A 15694-nucleotide genomic window follows, 5' to 3' on the forward strand; every position below is an offset into this window, starting at 1 on the left:
TTCCGTTTGGTTCATGTCCGTGGTCGGAAGCCATCATAGCGGTGCACTCACTGACTCAAAATTGGTCACGAACCATTAGCAATAGTAAAAGTCCATGGAAAAATTCAGCGTAGACCTATGTAAATTGACTAAACGTTTTCCATATACATAAATTTTGGTACCATTTGCTGCAATTAAATTGAGCAATGATGTTGGTTTACATCGGTCTTGTGGAGTAGGAGGCAAAACAGACAATTCAGCTCCTGTGTCAACCAAAAAATGTGTTCTTAAAGATTTTTCATATACAAGAAGGCGACAATTATTTTGGCCTATGGCGTTTGTCGCCACATACGCTTGGCTGTCTTGTTTTCCGATTTAAAAGTGCAAGGTTTGTTGCATTTAACGGCTCTTTCACCAAACTTGGTGTGGTACCAACACAAGGATGTGTTTTCAGTTTGTTTATTCAGGGGCAAGGATCTAGATTTAGAATTAGAACGACCACGAGAGTGAGATCGAATATGAGAATACAATGTAAAATGTTTGTCTACTTTTTAAATCAGATATTTGTTTTATTGTAAATTATCTAAAGTGTCATTTGTATCAGTAGAATTAGTTACTTTTGATTTCACGTACATTGCATGCAGCTGAGTAGGACTTGTGATATCAGAGACTTTGTCAGCCGTAGCTACTAATTTTTAAGTTTGATGTCAGAAGAGGCCAATATGGCTTGCATCTGGGCTGGAAGGCATTGAAGTCACTATGATTTTAGTAATTCAATTCGGACGAGAGGTCCCACCAGTTCTTGCATTTGTCAGAGTAAAACAGATGGGTGTTTGTCGCCTATATCAATGTCTCTCAAAAGTTTTTTAAATTTTTGTTCTTCAGAGTCGGAAAATAATTCAATTAATCTTTTTTTAAGAGTGTCATAAGCATCAATAACTGGAGGAGGATCAATTATATCACTTACCTGACTTAAGATGTTAGTCTCGATGTGGCCTACCACTATATGGTATTATGCGATATCGGTAGTTATGCCACTGTTAAAGAATTGGCTTTCAATCTGCTGAAACCAAATACTTGGATTATCTTTCCAAAACAGCGGCACTTTAACTGAGATTCTGTCGATTTCAGGTGCTTGCGTTGAAACGATAGTATCGTCGTTAACAGACATGTTCGAACGATTAAAAACGTGTTCTTCTTAATGCCATAGTCACCAATTTGGGGTCTGATTAATGACTAGACACCCAATTTAGAAAAATAAATTCTTTAATTAATCAAAATATGTACATGGCTATAAATAACAGGAATCTCTGTGATGAGTAAAACATGTACATGAACTTGTAAAAACAGAAGGCAAAAGTTCTCTTTTGCAGTCACGCAGAGATGGTATTCTTATTGCGCATGCGCAAAGAGGAGAACTTGAAGTGCCAAAGAAATGGGAGGGTGGAGGTAGCCCCACAGACTCATGCCCTGAAAAACATCATCATTTGCTTTGAAAAAAGTTTGAAGTTTTTCTGCATACTCAAAAGCCATTGAGTATGTTGAGAGCAGTTCAGCTTGAAATTCTTCACATTCGTCATTATCATCACCACTTTCAGTATTTTTTTCATCTGCTTTATTTAGAATTTCAGCTACAATATCCTTGGGAATAGGTATCTGGGAAGTGATAACATTGGCATCAACAGATGCATATTTTTCAAATTCTTCTCTACTCCTTTCCAAATTTTCCGAGAGATCTACTTTTTCTTCTTCCTCGGTGATTTGCCCCTCTTGAGAAAAGTCCAGTTCAGCCTTACGGAAGAATTTGGTAATGCATGTTGATATGAAGTTTTCCCATTATCCATTAACGTTTTCACAACTATACATTATCATTTGAGGTTGTTCCTATTTTTTCTATTCTATCGAGAAACTTCAAAATTATGAAGTGCTTACGAAAATTTGATTTAAAACTCCTGATGATTCCATGGTCTCTAAGATGGATAAGAAGTGTAGTATTCGATGATAAAAATTCAATCCTGATCACTCCTAAGATAAAAAAAAATGTTGTCATCACATATGTGCAGGATTTATGACTCATCACTAAATTTTAGTTGATTTTGGAATTTTAAAGAAAATTTTCCAAGAAAGGATTAGCTGAGTGGAGAGTTGGAAGTCAATAGAAATTTTGTGAATCACAAAACTCTTGCTCACTATAACCGGTGTTTACTCGTTAAAAGCGAGTTTTGCTCCTATATACTGAACGTTGTACTAGACTAGTTATAAGCGAGTTGTACAGTAATTCTGAACAATTGACGTCATAGTTTCTCCTTTGTTGAGTTAAATAATCAAATGTTATTCATTTGAATGAGGAAAATGAAAAATGTGAATTAAATGTATAAGATAAAATATGCAGACATTTTTGGATAGAAAAAACTGAAATTAAAATCATTAGCTAAAATTGGAATTTTAAAGTTAAAATTAATTAATAATGTTGAAGGAAAGTTCACTTTCCTGTTTAGAACAGTTTTAGTGGATGAAAAGTAATACAATATACAGTCAAAAGTCGTTAATTCGGACACCCATAATTCGGAATGATCTATAATCCGGACCTCAAAACTAAAAACTTTCTGCACATGCGCCGCGTTGACACATGCGCATAGGCGTTTACGCGTGCGCGTAAGACCTTTTACTACTGCGCATATGAGTGTGCGCAAGTGCAGAATACGTTTTCGCGTGCGCGTTTTATGTATAATGGACGTATAAGCTAAAATTATCTAATTATCTATTTCAGTTAATGTTGATGATTGCGTTGTTCCTTAATTTTCGAATTGGATCCGGCTTATTATTTTTTGCAGACTGTAAGAGCAATTTTATAAAAGTAAGCTTAAATTTTCGATTATATCAAATAAAATTTCCGATATATATTTGTTAATATGTAAAGGATCTAAAGCGAAAGTATGTTTTGAAATCCGAAATTTGTTTATCAATTTCACGCTGCTCGGCGGGGGGAACGCCGTAGCGAGCACGTAATGAATTGGAAGTTGATCTGTCAGCACTATCCTTATCTTCAGGGCAGATGTTTTTATTTTATTTGGCTTATAATTCCTTACCAAATTAGTCTTTCATCTCGATGTGCTCCGTCTTTGATATGATTTAAAACAAGTTCCTCGTCATTATAATTCGCTTCCGATAGCGAAGAAAGTGACAGAGGTTAGTGAAAACGAAAAAATTTCGATTGACAAATTAGTCGGTGTTCTCGACACAGCAATTATAGGACTTGAACAGCGGATCTTTGTAACTGAACAAGAAATTATGTCTGTTTAATAGAATTAAAGAGAAAGTATTATCACATACTTTCTCAAGCAAAACTTAAACAACTTACATTTAAAGAAATGTTTAAAGTAAACAAATAAATATTAAGCTTTTTCTTTTTGCAAATTTTGATACCCTTTAGATCATAATTGTTCTTTATTTCATAAATTACGGTTTCATATTTTTAATTTTAGAATTTCTGCATGCCATCTTACGAGATTTAAACTGATGATCTATAATCCGAAAAAATCGATAATCCGGAATCGCCGAAGTCCCGTCGAGTCCGGATTAACGACTTTTGACTGTATTATAAGTGATTAGTAGTGCAAGACCTGTTCATTTTGTAATGCCCATAACCCGAGAAGGAGAAGGAAAAGCCTAGCCAGCGAAATAATTAGTCCGACGGAGCAGGTGGTTCGTCGGACGGAAGGAGAAAGGACGAACAAAAAGACGAGGGGGGTGAAGAGGACTTTGCACCCTGGTTGTCGGACGGGACGGTCGGAGTTTTTTTTGGGCGGATGACAATCGCCATTTTCTTTCGTCATGGAGAGATTGTTTTTCTCATCCGGCGGAGACCATGCCGGACTTACCTATTCATGCTTGTACATATAATGTATAATAATCAAGAATTGTTTACTTTTTAAAGTTTATTGTTAAAACAAACAAAAAATGGGTGTCATCTATGCGTCGATCGACGGTGACATGTGTGAAGCAACTGAACCCTACGCTACGATATAATACAACGATGCTTATCTGTCTCGGCACGACTACCACAGTCAACTACAATGGTGGCAGCTTTGCGATCAAATGCTTCATCGCAGGGGTGAGTACTGATTTTTTTTAGTTCTCTGTTCGATCGGATGCAGGGTATTTTATTTTTTTGTTTGGGTACGGCTAAAAGGTGCAAGATTGTAAAGCAAACTGTAGGAGAAATTTTATCTGAAGTTAAATTACTTTTCTTTAAGTTTAAAATTATTCTGCGTCAGGATACAAAAGTTTAGGGGTATCATAACACAGGTCAATTGAAATTCTGGTTTTGGAGCTCCGGAAATGGTGGAAGCTCGGTAGAATTTAAGTGTTATATATATATTTTATGTATGTAAACTTTTGTATGTGTTTTTGTCGTATGAATAATTTAGGGAACTGTGTATTTAGTGAAGAGTAATTTTCAGTGATATTTTTTCTTACTGCAAATACTATTTACGGTTTTATTACTGTTTCATATCAAATGTAAAGTTATTCTGAGGTAAAGTACTAAAATTTGTTAAAAAGGACTGTTGTAACATTTAACTGACAGATGTCATTTTTTGTATCAACTCATAAAGTATGTAAAAGCTCAGATAATTGATTAGAGTGCATATATGCTTGTATATTTAAATTTTAGTAGGTAAAATAATTTTTTTAGAATAACTGGTTGATTTTTGTATATCTCTTTTACAAAAATAAGTGGCTGTATTTATACTTTATGACTTATGTTATAGTAATTATCAGTGAAGTTTTTGATTTTATTGCTGTGCATATTGTTTTAATATTTCATTATGGCATATTTAATGAAAGGAAAGAAGGCCGATCTTGTACTTCTGGCCGATGAATTAGGGGAAGTTGTCTCGGATGATTTAAAAATGATCGAATTAAAAAATATCATTCTAGGAAGTAAAAATTATGAAGAGGATGTAGTTAAAGAGCTGTTAACTTTGATCATTTCCGAGAGGAAAGAGAAAGAAAATATAGAGCTAGCCGAGGGGAGATTACGCATAGAAAGCGAACGGATAGAATTAGAAAAATTAAGACTTGAAGCGGAAAACCGGAGTCTAAATTCGGAAGGTCCGGTGGATTCGACAATGAGTCCCAGAGTTAAAAGTTTGGATGAAATTGTGAAAACTATAAAATTGCTGACGGTGAGGGTTCCCGCAGGGTCAGAAGGCTGGAATTATTTTTTTAACAGTTTAGAAAAGGCCCTCGCAAGTGAGAAAGTAGCGGATAATTTAAAATCTAAGGTGTTAATGTGTTTGTTAGGAGACAAAGCTGCGCATCTTTTAACTTATTTAGAGGAAGAACAGTACGAGGATTACGAGGCTTTGAAAACCATAGTGCTTCAGGAATATGAACCTTCACCTAAGACTTGTTTGGAAAATTTTAAGCGGGCTAAAAGGAACCCGGAGGAAAATTTTATTCAGTTTGCTACAAGATTAAATTCTATGTGGAGTTATTACTGCAAATTGAGGGGAGCGACGGATCTGGAAACTGTCAATCAGTTAGTAGTTGCGGACAGATTAATGAAAATGCTCGATACGGAAACTGCTACTCGTATTGGTATTAAGCAAGGTGAAAATTGGTGGAAACCAAAGGAGTTAGCGAGAGAATGCGATATGTTTTTTTCGGCAACCGGGAAATCTTACGCTAAGGGTTATAGGAAAGAGAATGATATTAAAGAGGGATTATCACCAGAGAGGATTAAAGTAAAGCCAAAAGAAAGCTATAAACTTGGTCCAAAGAAGCAGGCTTCAACAGTGTCAAATGTTGCCAAAGTGGGACATTTTGGAAAGGAAATTTCTAGACAATCAATCAAAGAGGAGTTATGCAAATTGGATAGAGTGCAGGTTAGTGTAAACTGTCGGATAAGTAACGGATTAATTGATTCTGGCAGTGAGATAACGGTTGTAAAGGAAAGTATAATTCCAAATTTTAGATCTGGAAGCGGATCGGCAATTTATTTGAAGGGGATTTTTGGACCGCCGAGAAGGTGTGAGTTAGTAAAATTACCTTTAGCACTAATTAATGGAAAGGGTACACCAGTGCATCAGGAGATACTTTGCGCGGTGGCAAAATCTTTAGTTGAAGATGTTTTGTTACCCCCACAGGTGTTATATATGTTACGGGGCGAAAACACTTGTAAAGATCGACAGTTCAACGGAGACGGAAGTAGCAGTGGTTGGTTCTACGAATCGAAGGATTCCTCGAACGTGGGAGAGGCAGAAACACCTCAGGGTAAGTTCGAAATGGACATTCAAAGCCACGTAGCTGCTATCCCAGATGTCGGAGCACCCTTAGTGGAGAAAACAACTAATTTATCTCAGACAACGGAGTTTCGTCAGCAACAGAAAGAATGCACTGACTTATCTAAGATGTGGGAAAGAGCGAAAACGGATAAAGGAAATTATTTTGTGAGGGACGGTTTTCTTTTTCATCGGGACAAGATTTTGGGAGAGAGTGCAGAGCAATTAGTTGTTCCTAAATGCAGAAGGAATGAAATTCTAGAGCTCGCGCATGCATCAGTGTTTGGAGGACACATGGGAATTAAAAAAACATTAGAGAGGATTCGTTATTCCTTTTATTGGGAAAACGTGAAAAGAGATGTCCAGGAATTTTGCGAATCATGTGAAAGTTGTCAATTAACAAAGCCAGTGAAAGTGAAGGACAGAGCGCCAATTACTCCAGTAGCAAGACCAGGGTTACCTTTTCAGGTTGTCAATGTAGATATAATCGGACCTATAGATCGTCCTAGTTCGAAGGGGCATAAATATATTTTGTGCTTGGTGGACCAGCATACAGGATGGGCCGAGGCAGTGCCATTAACCAGTCTGACGGCAAAAACTACCTGCGACGCGTTGCTGCAGATTTTCTCCAGGACAGGAATTCCTAACGTGATTGCGTCAGATAATGGTACCAATTTTAATGCAGACTTAACACGGGAATTTGAGAAAAGATTAGGATCCAGTCCGAGATTTTCGACACCCATGTACCCTCAGTCAAATGGTTTAGTCGAAAGGTTTAATCAGACTTTGAAACGTATGTTGTATCATATTATTAGAGAGGAAGGTCGAGCTTGGCATGTCCAAATACCTTACGCATTATGGGCATACAGGGAAATACCTAACAGTACTACAGGGGTATCACCTTTCCAACTATTGTATGGTAGACCCCCACAAGGACCGTTATCTATTTTAAAATCTACATGGTTAGGAGAGCATGACGAATTAAAATTCGATCTGAAGCCAATTCATAAATATTTGCAAGATTTGAAGGAGCGGTTAAAACGTGCTGCTGAGCAAGCTGATCTTACGAGCGAAATCCAACAAGGTAGGATGGCGCAGTATTATAATTTGCGCTCTTCGAGTAAAACTTTTGAAATAGGAGATAGGGTTGTAGTCCTCATACCTGATTCAAGCAACAGGTTATATGCTCGTTGGCAGGGTCCTGCAGTGATAAAGGAAAGAAAAAACCCACACTCTTTTTTAGTAGAATTGGCTGACGGGAGCATTAAGCATGTACATCAAAATAAAATAAGGAAATTCATTGTGCGGTCAAATGCAATCAATGTAATGTTTGACGGGGAAGAGTTCGGGGAAGTAGACAATATTCCCTCTACTTTAGACCAGGATAGTAGTTTTGAAAGCAGGTTAAATAATCTAAGTACCACTAATCTTAACAACAAGCAGATTAATGATCTAAAACTACTGTTGAGAAAGTACAAGAACTTATTTTTCAGACATGTTCAACCTGCTAGAGTAGGACAACATAAGATTGATATTATGCCTGGAGCAGACAGAAAAAAACCTCATTGTTATGGCATTCCAATGGCATATCGCAAAGAGGTGGACAAACAAGTCAAGGAACTTCTAGAGCTGGGTCTCATTGAACCGTCGGAAGCGGACATAGCCCACCCGGTTGTGTGTGTGGTCAAGAAAGACGCGACAATCAGGATGTGCGTTGATTTCAGGGCATTGAATTCAATCACTAAAGTGCCGGCATTTCCTATGAAGGATATGCATGAATTAATATATGTGGCTGGGCATTCAAAATGGCTATCAAGTTTAGATATGCGCAGAGGATACTGGCAAATCGGAATGGAGGAATCAAGTAAACCACTGACAGCGTTTTCAACTCACAACGGGACGTTTCAGTGGAACGTCATGCCGTTTGGTTTGGCAGGAGCGTCAGGTACCTTTCAAAGAGAAATGAATAAGGTTCTTTTCCAGTACAGTGATTTCGCCCAAGCATATATAGACGATATTATAATTTTTTCAAACACGTTTGAAGAACACCTGAAGCATCTAGAAACGATCCTTAAGATACTGGAACAGTTAAAATTTTCTGTCAGGCTCAGTAAGTGTGATTTTGCAGCTAAGGAAATAGATTACCTAGGACATAAGATAGGAAACGGCAAACACGGCCCGGATCCTAGTAAGATTGCAGCAATTAAAGTGCTAGAAAGGCCCACGAATAAAAAGGGATTCCGTTCGGTATTGGGTCTCATGGGATTTTATCGCTCATATATCCCGAACTATGCCGAGATAGCTGGACCTTTGACGGATTTGACGAAAAAGAATGCGCCGAATAATGTACGGTGGGGTCAAGTTGAAGACGCGGCTTTCCAGAAGTTGAAAGATATGCTGTGTCAGGTGACGTCTCTGACCACGCATGACTTTAATTTTCCATTTCAGGTGCATTCTGATGCATCAGATGTGGCCGTCGGTTGTTTTCTAACTCAGAGAGATGCACAAGGGCATTTTAAACCAATAGCTTTTGCATCCCAAAAATTTTCTGGGGCTCAAAAGAATTGGGCAGCCATAGAAAAAGAGGCCTGGGCAGTGTTATTCGGGCTCAAGAAATTTGATAAGTGGATTTTCAGGGGGACGGTGGAAATCATTACGGACCATAATCCTTTGAAATATCTCACTGAAATTACACCTAGGAGTCCAAAATTAACGCGTTGGGCTCTCTCTTTACAAAGATGGAATTTAAAAATCACTTATCGTCCAGGAGTACAACATCGAGCCACAGATGCGTTGTCACGATTGGTGTGAATAATAGTACTATATAAAAAAGAGGGGGGAACCACAGATATTCAGAGGTTCCTTAATTCTTGTCCTTAAAATACTTTTCGAGATAATTTGTTTAAATGATGTTGGTAAACAAAAAATGTTTGTCTAATGTAGAATGTATTTATGCAGTTATGTTTAGTGTAATATTTGTATTTGTTAAATGAAAAAACATGGTAAGAAGACTTTTGTATCCTGATCAGATTTTGGTTTTTAAGTACCCCCTGCACCTGGTCGGGTAGGGGCGGAAAAATTTCAGTATCCATGTCAGCCATCAGGAACTTTGACATTTTGTATGAAATCAAGTGTGTCAACTAATAAACCTCTGAACTCTGATTCTGACGAATTCGGAATTGATTAGGAAGAACGCTGGGTTTTGTATCTAATGAACTCTACATTATTTCTAATGAAAGCTGAATGGTTCGGTTGAACCTGTTGTGAAAATTAGCCTTTAAGAGGCAAATCTTCATCTTGGTGGGGGCGTGTAATGCCCATAACCCGAGAAGGAGAAGGAAAAGCCTAGCCAGCGAAATAATTAGTCCGACGGAGCAGGTGGTTCGTTGGACGGAAGGAGAAAGGACTAACAAAAAGACGAGGGGGGCGAAGAGGACTTTGCACCCTGGTTGTCGGACGGGACGGTCGGAGTTTTTTTTGGGCGGATGACAATCGCCATTTTCTTTCGTCATGGAGAGATTGTTTTTCTCATCCGGCGGAGACCATGCCGGACTTACCTATTCATGCTTGTACATATAATGTATAATAATCAAGAATTGTTTACTTATTAAAGTTTATTGTTAAAACAAACAAAAAATGGGTGTCATCTATGCGTCGATCGACGGTGACATGTGTGAAGCAACTGAACCCTATGCTAGGATATAATACAACGATGCTTATCTGTCTCGGCACGACTACCACAGTCAACTACACATTTTTCTACCATTTATGTACCATTTGTGTTTTTCAGTATTTGAAAGCTTTCTTAGTTTGTTATTGATTGCCTGTAGACAATATAAATTCCAAAAACATTTTTTGTTAATTAAATCTGAATTATTTTAAGCAAAACTGTTTGTTGCTAAAAAAAGTGGAATTAAAACTCATAAAGAATCTGAATAATTTTCTTCCTAACATTGTGGAGGGTATAAAAAGAATTTGCTACAGTTTTATGAGAAAGAAAAAAAGAAAAATCTATGTTAGTAGGAACAGTCTTAATTCAGCTGCAAACAAAGAACAAATGTTAAGCACACAAGAAGCAAAAGAATAAAATTAAGCTTTTTCCTGTACTTAATTATTGTATTTTATTTTATTATTTATTTATCACATTGACAGGGAATGAGCTGAGGTATTGAGATTCAATTTATTGCATGCTCCTATAGTGTGAGGAAAAGGTGAGAATTTATAGGTTTGATTTCAACAATAAGCTGATTGATGAAATCAAAAGAATTTTTCTTTTATAAGAAACATTTGAAATCCTCTTATTTATAACTAAAAAAGGTAAATATTTGTAAATTATAAAAATCAGTTACATAGTTGTTTGCATAATTATTTTTCATTTAGGTACTGGCACATTATGTGATGAAAGTGGTTTGTTAATTTCCTTGTTAAACAAAGTAGAATTAAACGAGATTGATACAGAAGAAAAGTACAAGCCTGGAAACATGATAGCTGTCTTGGGAATTTTAAAAACATTTAGAGGGAAACTTGAACTGAATATTCGTCATCATTGTATCCTTTTTTTTTTTTTTTTTTTTGATTAAAATAAAAAAAAAATATTAATTTTACTTTTTTTCTATATAAGCAAGACACAAACCAAAAATTTTCATTCTTCTCATTAAAAGATTAATTTCTAATGAACTGAATAGAAACTACTTTGAAAAAACTAAACGTAAACAGTTATTGCCGCACATCAAGTTTCTGCATCAAACCAAGTGATGAGCGGGAGTCACCTCTTCAGTTGCAGCATCAAATTACATTGTTTAGTGAGAGTCACCTCTCAAGCTGCAGCACCAAATCACATGGTGAGTGAGAGTCGCCTCTCAAGTATAAAGGGTTCATATATATGCATATATAATTATGTTCTATCTCTAGCCAAAATTCACGTAATGGTTTTTGGAAACTTCTAGTTTTAATTTAGAGTTGCACAATAAATAGCTTGGCAAACTTTTGTTGAGAGTTTAATGATAAACAGCTGTCATGAATTAACTTACATGATTTATTTTTCTTTTTGAGAATCAAAATTTGAAGGAAAGTGTTTTTTAAAGTTATGTCGCTAGACACTTCAGATGATCAGTTATAACTGTTTGATTTAAATCTCTGTAAAAGTTATTTTCAATTATAAAAATATCCATAGATGTAAATATTTCTGAAGATCAGTTTTCGATTCCACATTTTTATATGTTTTTTTTTTTTTAAACAAAACTTTTAAGTTTATATTTTAATGTTATAGTTACATTCATGAAGGAATATGTTTAAATCATTCAATTCATGTTTAAAAATTCAGTTTTTCAAAATATCTGACAGGTAATATAGTTTTAAAAGCCATTCTAAATAATGCCTAAAAGTTTTTAGTTCTTGCTGTCGATAACAATTCAGAGATTTTTAATTTATTTAACATATGTGTAGCATTCTTAATTATGAGCAATTTTTTTCTCATGCTGTATTTCTACAGTTTTTTTTATATTATTATTATTGTCAAAAATTTTTTTAAAATGGATTTATGCTCCATTAAAATATATAACAGCTTCATCTCAATTCAGTTTGTTCTTGTTAGCTACAGTCAAAAGTCGTTAATCCGGACACCCATAATCCGGAATGATCTATAATCCAGACCTCAAAGCTACAAACTTTCTGCGCATGTATAAACGCATAATGCGTTCATGCATGCGCATAATACGTTTACACATGCGCGTTTAATGTATAACGGATGGTATAAGCTAAGCTAAAATGATCTAATTAGCTATTTCAGTTAATGTTGCAGATTGCGTTGTTCCTTAATCTTCGAATTGGATCCGGCTTATTATTTTTTGCAGACTGTTAGAGCAATTTTATAAAAGTAAGCTTCAACTTTCGATTATGTCAAATAGAATTTCTGATTCTGGAGTTGCCAAAGGATGTACAAAGCGAAAGTATGTTTCGATGTCCATCAAACAAAAAGTGGAATTGTTGCAAAAAATGGATAAAGGGCATATCCTTTGTTTCTCTAACCATTCCGAAATCTATGTATCGATTTCACGCTGCTCTGCGGGGGGGGGGGGGGATGTTGCTGCGTGCAATGAACTGGAAGTTGATCTGTCAGCACTATCCTTATCTTCAGGGCTGATGTTTTTATTTTATTCAACTTATAATTCCTTACTAAATGTAGTATTTCATCTTGATGTATTCCGTCTTTGATATGATTTAAATCAAATTCCTCGTTATTATAAATATCACATCAAATAGTTTTCTGGTTGCAATTTTTTAATCGACTATGCGTAATGTATGCTTTACGCATGCGCGCGTTGAAAGAAATGTTTAATAAAGTAAACAAATAAATATTAAGCTTTTTTTTTTTTTTTTTTTTTTTTTTTTTTTTTTTTTTGTAAATTTTGATACCCTTTAGACCATAATTGCTCTTTATTTCATGAATTATGGTTTCATATTTTTAATTTTATAATTTCTGCATGCCATCTTACCAGATTTAAACTGATGATCTATAATCTGGAAAAATTGATAATTCAGAATCGCCGAAGTCACGATGAGTCCAGATTAAAGACTTTTGACTGTATAATAATCCATATAAATTTTATCCTCTTGAAAATCGATATATTTTTGCATGCAGCATCAAGTTTCTGTGATCAGAATTTTTATCTGCTTTGAGATTTGAAAAGGATGACAGTTAAGGGCTTGGCTTTTTGCGAAATTAATTGTTTTGATATCTTTGAAGCTAGTGATATAGAAACTAGTGATTTGAAGCTAGTGATAGATAAGCACAGCATTTAAAGCTAGTGATATATTTTTGCCGCGTACTTCCTGATGAATCATGCACTATATACAAATGATATATTCATCACCATCAGCTTTTGATACAAATCCAATATTCTCACCCACCACTGCTGCAGTTTCATTTGTGCAGGAACCAACACAATTACTTCATTATAAATTTTCATTTGAAAAAAATTCATCAAGTTTAAATATATTCCTCTAAAGTGTGACTCCCAAAGGATGCTAGAACAGTATACTTCCTTCAAATTTGTATTGATAAGATAAAACATGAGAATGTAATTTTAGAAAAAGTTACTAGCATCAAACTTCATAGCTATAAGAGAAAAGATACCAGAATGCACGAAATATTATAAACAGAAATTTTGGAAATTAAAGTTAGGAACTTAAAACTGGAAAATAAAAGAATTCAAAAAATATGCCGCATCATAAAAATCAATATAACTGTAAAAACTAAAAAAATATTCTGCCACAAAATTTATATTTTTGATATAGAGTGTTATACTTTATTTTGATATTTTGTCTGATGAATAAAAGTAATTTCTTCTGATAGCACAAGCAAATGATTAGAGTAGATTTTAATACAGTTCATCTGCTGACTACTTGCTCTCTCTTTTATCAACAGAAACAAGGTTATGAGGAGTTTCAGCATGATTTTTATGCCCTTGGCAATAATTGATCTTGTGAGTTTGCAAGTAATTGGAAAGAATTATTTAATTTTAGAGCCGCAATCTATTTGAAACAAAATATAGAACATAAATATAGTTTTTTTATAAATTAACTATACAATGCAGAAATTTATAGAATTATCAGTTCCACGTATTTCCTTCAGTAAGAATTATGTTGCAAAATAAGCAGTAATATTGTAATAAACAACATAAGTTACAAACATAGTACAGTACAAAGTCTTTAATCCGAACGTCCATAATCCAGACCTCAAAGCTACAAACTTTCTGTGCATGCGTAGCGTATACGCATGCGCGTTTAATGTATAACGGACAGTATAAGCTAGGCTAAAATTATCTAATTATCTATTTCAGTTAATGCTGCAGATTGCATTGTTCCTTAATCTTCTAATTGGATCCAGCTTTCTTTTTTTTTTTTTTTTTTTTTTTGTTGTTGTTGTTGTTGTTGTTGTAGACTGTTAGAGCAATTTTATAAAAAGTAAGCTTGAACTTTCGATTATGTCAAAAAGTGTTTCCGATTCTGGAGCTGCCAAAGGATCTACAAAGCGAAAGCATGTTTCGATGTCCATCAAACAAAAAGTGGAATTGCTGCAAAAAATGGGTAAAGGCATGAAGAAAGTGACAGAGAGGTTAGTGAAAATGAAAAAATTTCGATTGACAAGTTAGTCGGCATTCTCGGCACACCAACTACAGGACTTGAACAGTGGAACTTTACATTGAAAGAAATGTTTAATAAAGTAAACAAATAAATATTAAGCTTTTCTTTTTTGTAAATTTTGATACCCTTTAGATCATAATTGCTCTTTATTTCATAAATTATGGTTTCATATTTTTAATTTTATAATTTTTGCTTGCCATCTTACCAGATTTAAATTGATGATCTATAATCCGGAAAAACCCCTTATCCAGAATCACTGAAGTCCAGACGAGTCTGGAATGAAGACTTTGTACTGTACCACAATTGCAGTGGATCTTAGTTTCCGTGAGTTACAAGTTAAGGTGATGATTCTTATAACTGTTTCTCTAATTTAATGTACAAATGATGAGCTAGATTTATGTTTAGCAAACTTGGTGATGTAGCTGTAATGTGTTTTCATTCTTATCCTTTTGAAACCTTTACCTGACTTTGTGTCCGATTTAAGATGTTCTGTGACAAAAAAAAAAAAAAAAAAAAAACATATAATGGATAAGTTACCATGCTCAAGTCGATATGAGTTGTCAAAATTTGTTCTGAGTGGATTGCAGGTCCATGTCTGTGTGTTATGATTTCTCTCATTGTTTTTGTAGTAACATCAGATCAAGTCCATGCTTTTTATCGAGGCTAAGATAGTGCTTGTTGTTGGCTTAGACTTTGGGCACCTTATAAATGACAATGTGTGGGGCCCAACTCCCCCCATTTTTGGGGCATTTTAAAACATGTTCACCAAATCATGCATCAGTATTATATTGTTCATACTTGTACTGCCATAAATAGATAGAAGTTTCAATGTTTCCTCTGAAACCATAAATGGATTTAATCAACGTTTTCTCTTGTCTTATTTACATTCCTTTATTTTTCGCTCTTTCTGTATCTCTAGCTTATATGGGTGATATTTGTGCCTACTAATTCCTAAAAGTGTTTTTTGGGGGGAGAGGTACTTATACATGCTTGGGCCTTATTTGTCTTTAAAGTCTCTCACCTTACATATTGCATGGGCTGAATGAAAATATTTAAGTACAGCTTTGCCATGTAGGTCTAGATCATAATGATCACAGCATAATTTTTTAATGATCCGGAAACTATTTACATTTTACAGTTAATAAAAGGTTGAATCGTGTAACCAGATAGAAAAGTTACACATTTAAATATTCTATAGAAATGGATTTTCTTTCTGCTAGAAATAACCAAAAAAATATTTGGACATTTTGTTTGTTGTTTTCAGATTATGGTTAACTTCAAAG

General features: G+C 34.9%; 1 protein-coding gene across 6 annotated transcripts in view; it reads left to right on the forward strand.

The window, feature by feature from the left end:
* Positions 1-15694, forward strand: part of LOC118203119 (CST complex subunit STN1-like) — a 61624-nt gene that overhangs the window by 10423 nt on the left and 35507 nt on the right. For 2 of the 6 annotated variants that reach the window (XM_035375366.2, XM_035375367.2), the window contains 2 exons: positions 10647-10814; positions 10983-14936. In XM_035375366.2, the coding sequence (XP_035231257.1) occupies positions 10647-10814; positions 10983-11212 (398 nt within the window). In that variant the 3' untranslated portion in view covers positions 11213-14936. Of the gene's footprint in view, positions 1-10646; positions 10815-10982; positions 14937-15694 lie in introns of those variants that run through there. The other 4 variants (XR_015040289.1, XM_035375368.2, XM_085813417.1 and 1 more) reach the window with 4 other exon arrangements.

The sequence above is a fragment of the Stegodyphus dumicola genome, chromosome 3, assembly GCF_044657685.1.
Source record: "Stegodyphus dumicola isolate Sdum_Otavi_A_Nest chromosome 3, ASM4465768v1".
Taxonomy (NCBI): domain Eukaryota; kingdom Metazoa; phylum Arthropoda; class Arachnida; order Araneae; family Eresidae; genus Stegodyphus; species Stegodyphus dumicola.